Source organism: Juglans regia, chromosome 10 (assembly GCF_001411555.2).
Source record: "Juglans regia cultivar Chandler chromosome 10, Walnut 2.0, whole genome shotgun sequence".
NCBI lineage: Eukaryota > Viridiplantae > Streptophyta > Magnoliopsida > Fagales > Juglandaceae > Juglans > Juglans regia.
In genome coordinates, this window is record NC_049910.1 from 22,248,023 (window position 1) to 22,252,254 (window position 4,232).

The 4,232-nt window shown below is 38.8% G+C and overlaps 1 protein-coding gene across 1 annotated transcript; it reads right to left on the reverse strand.

Moving 5' to 3' along the window:
- Positions 1-2,883: 2,883 nt before the first annotated feature.
- Positions 2,884-3,903, reverse strand: LOC108990037. The gene is made up of 2 exons (XM_018963881.2): positions 3,617-3,903; positions 2,884-3,400 (listed from the first exon to the last, which is right to left on the reverse strand). The coding sequence occupies exons 1-2, from the start codon at positions 3,901-3,903 to the stop codon at positions 2,884-2,886; spliced, it is 804 nt and encodes a 267-aa protein (XP_018819426.2).
- Positions 3,904-4,232: the final 329 nt, after the last annotated feature.

Here is a 4,232-nt window from a genome sequence, read left to right on the forward strand (position 1 = left end):
CCACTCTGAATTAAGACCCGACGCACCACTCCGAGCCAACCAATCCGCAACTTTATTTCCCTCTCTATAAACATGACGAACAACGCACACCATAGAATCCATGAGAGCCAACGTATCTTCCCAAAAATCTTCTAAATACCACACACCACACCTTCTCCTATTCCACCACGAAATCACCACTTGCGAATCTAATTCAATTTCCACAAAATTAATCCCCAAATCCTTACATGCCTTGAGCCCCTGAAGAACACCTAACAACTCCGCTCTATTACTTGTACCGATACCAATAGAAGAATTAAAAGCATAAACCATAAGACCACGATCATTCCTAATGATACCGCCCACCCCTGAACAACCAGGATTACCCAGACTACTCCCATCTGTATTCAATTTAAACCACCCATGAGCTGGCTTTTGCCAAGCCACTGATTGTAAATGCTTTCTAATAGGAACCAAAACAGGAATATTCAATGACTGTAAAACCTGTGAGTCATGTCTGGAACAATTACTAACCTTTTTCATATCTCGAACTACAACTCCAATCCATCTACTAATAGAAAGCCGAACCGAAAAAATAGACTGGAACCTTCCCTCCATACGCGCAGCACAACGTCTAGTCCATAAATGCCAAGTAATAATAGACGGTAAAATCCCCACTATTATTCCCAGTTGAGAATTAAAAGATGCCCTTCGAAACCAAATTTGTACCGTCTCCCTCCAAGTATGACCAATAGGAATATCAAAAATAGATCCATAGAAATGCCATAAGGCCGATGCAAATTCACCTGTAAGTAACACATGATCTTGGTCTTCATAATTACCTTCATCACAACAATCACAACGAGAAACTATTTGGATCCCAATGCGCCGAAGACGATCATCAACACTTAATGCCATGAACCACACCTTCCACATTAAAACCGAAACTTTAAGTGGAAGTAATTTATGCCATACCCAAGGATGCCACTCCATACTAGATCCTTGAACAAGAATATAATCCCAAGCGGATTTGGTCGAAAATTTCCCACTGTCATTCTTCATCCAGATCAATACATCAGATCCTCCCTTACACCCAGCCAAAGCCTCAATAATACTCTCCACCTTATCCTGACCAACCAACGTACTCAAAAACTCCACATCCCAACTATTGGACAACTTACACTCTTTAACTTGCAACATCGGATTACCCACTATCTGTAACTCATCAATTAGAGGACCCTCGTCTCTCCATTTATCATACCAAAATAAAATATTACTATCTCGAACTCTCCATTTAGCATTATTAAAAACACTCGGAATACTTTTGACAATCATTTTCCAAAACCTCGTACCTTTTCTCATATCAATAAGACACCAACTCGAGTTTCCCACATATTTTCCTTTAAAGAAACTAGCCCACAGAGATTCTCCTTTCAAAAGATTCCAAGCAAACCTCATGTGCAAAGCTCTTTGAATATCCCCCAAATTCAGCAAACCAAGACCACCCTCCTCTATTGGCTTACAAATATTCTCCCAGGCCACCCACTTTTTTTTTCCTTTACCATTAATCTCACCCCAAAAAAATGTGCTCAACAGTCGAATTAAAACTTTAATAATAGAATGAGGAACCTGTAAAACTGCAAAAATATGTAAAGCCATACTAGACAACACATGACGAAGTAAAATTAAGCGCCCACCCGCAGATAATAATTTCATTTTCCAACCACTGATTTTATTCCAGACTTTGTTAATCATCTCCTCTAGATGCTCATGCTTAAGACGCCCTAATACAATCGGAACCCCAAGGTATTTAAAAGGAAACAAACCTTCAGAGAACCCTGTCAGCCTTTTAAGATCTCTCTTTCTTACTAACGAAATTTTAGGAGAATAAAATATAGCCGTCTTTTCTTTACTAATTTGCTGACCTGACCATTTTTCATATTTTTCAAAAACCACCAACAGTTCCTTAACCGATTTCTTACCCCCATTCAGAAAAATAACAATATCATCAGCATACATAAGATGAGAAATATGAGGAGTACCTCTAGCTTGAGAAAATTTTCCAATCTTGTTCCCATCAAAGCTTTGTTTCAAAAGTCTAGAAAGCACTTCTTTGAGAATAATAAAAAGGTAAGGCGAAAGGGGATCCCCTAGGCGCAAACCCCGCCTCCCTTGAAAGAAACCTTTCATCGTACCATTAAGCATCACAGAATACCACACATTCGAAATACAAGCACTAATCAGAGCACAAAAGGAAGAAGGAAAGCCAAAACACCTCAAAACCTCAATCAAAAAATGCCACTCCACCCGATCATATGCTTTAGCCATATCAACTTTAATCATAATATTACCACCATGTGACGTCCTCTTCAGAGAGTGAACCATTTCCTGGGTAAGACTGATATTCTCAAAAATACTTCGCCCAGGTATAAACGCTCCTTGTTCAAGAGAAATCATTTTGGGAAGGAAACCTGTCATGTGATTCACAATAATTTTTGAACAAATTTTATAGAAAACTGAACAAAGGCTAATTGGCCTAAATTTATCAAACCCCGAAGGCACATCTACCTTCGGGATAAGCACAATAAAAGAAGCCAAATAAAATCTCGGAAGACGTTTTGATAGAAGAAATTCTGAAATAGCTTCTAAAACGTCCACTTTAACCACCTCCCAGCAACTCATAAAAAAACCCGCGCCAAAACCATCTGGACCCGAAGAACTATTAATAGGAATAGTTGATAGAGCCTCTTTCACTTCAACCAAAGAAGGGATCCCACAAAGCCGGACACAATCCTCATCATTAATAACCGACGAAATTAAACTAGATAAATCAAGCACCTCCCTAACCGGATTAGATCTTTGAAGAAACTCAGAAAAATAATCAACAGCTCCAAGATGAATTTCTTACGGAGAATTAAACTCCAACCCATTCGAAGTTCTCAACTGATGAATTTTCCTATGCTTTTTATTAGATAACCACACATGAAAGAATTTTGTATTGCTATCACCATCCATTCTCCACTTAATTTTAGCCATTTGTGCCAATCTAATATCCTCCCTAAGCCTCCAAGAAGACAACTCATTAGAACTCCTCACTAATTCCCTTTCAATATCATTATCCCAACCTCTCTGCAACAAACTTTCCAGATTCTCAATCTTATATTCAAGAATAGCAATCTGATTATTAGTTCTCCCAAATACACTCTTGTTCCATACACGCAACGCCACCTTAAGTTTTTTAAGTTTAGTAGCTAATTTTAAAAGCCCCGAACCTATAACCGATTCAGACCAAACATTTTGAACAAAAGTCATAAAATCCGGATGCTCAACCCACATTTGCTGAAAACGAAATGGAGGTGGACCATAAGAGAAAGGATCACTTAAAAATTCTATAACCATAGGACAATGGTCCGATGTAGTCCTAGGAAGATACAAACAATGAGCAGTAGGAAAAAGAGACAGAAAATTTGCATCAAGTAAAACTCTATCCAACTTTGCCCAAGCTCTAGATAACCCTTGCTGACCATTACACCATGTAAACTTACCACCTTGTGAATTCATTTCCAACAACCCACCCTGATGAATCCATCTATTAAACTCATCAATTGCAACTCTATTCCTCGGACGCCCACCTCACCTCTCAATATCCGATCGAATGACATTGAAATCCCCAGTAAACAAACACGGCTCCACACCCATTCTATCCGAATTCAACTCCTCCCAAAGCAGCTGTCGTTCAAGCCTATTACACTTTGCATAAATAAAATTACCCAAGAAATGATTACTTCCTTCGGTAATGCATAATGACACAAACTGCGAACTCATGCGAACCACCTGCACATCCAATTCATTTTTCCAAAACACCCAGATTTTACCACCATCAGTCTCATTTGATATCGCCTCATCAAATTTCAATAACCGCATGAAACTATGGATTTTAACCACACTCTGAAAAGGTTCCAGCAACACTATCAATTTTGGCTTATATTTAGACAGCATTTTTTGTAATCGTCTCTTAGAGGTACCTAAACCTCTTACATTCCAAACTAAAATTGATCCAATCATTGAGAAAACTTTTGTGTTCTAGTGATCACCCGCCTAGAACTACGGATCTTCTCAAACTGCCTCGTTTGATATTTACGCTTAACAACTTCATCTTCGGCAGCCGAGTGATATTCCTTCTCCTGCAAAAAAACTTCCGCACATTTCTCAGGTTCCGGATCAGACATCGACCTATCTTCCAGACATACCTC

Bases quoted from the DNA above. Each gene is read 5' to 3' on its own strand.
- LOC108990037 (XM_018963881.2), bottom strand. From the start codon at position 3,903: ATGCGGTTATTGAAATTTGATGAGGCGATATCAAATGAGACTGATGGT. The intron at 3,401-3,616 runs GTGAGGTGGGCG...GTATCTTCCTAG, and splicing joins ATTCGATCGGATATTGAGAG to GACTACATCGGACCATTGTC.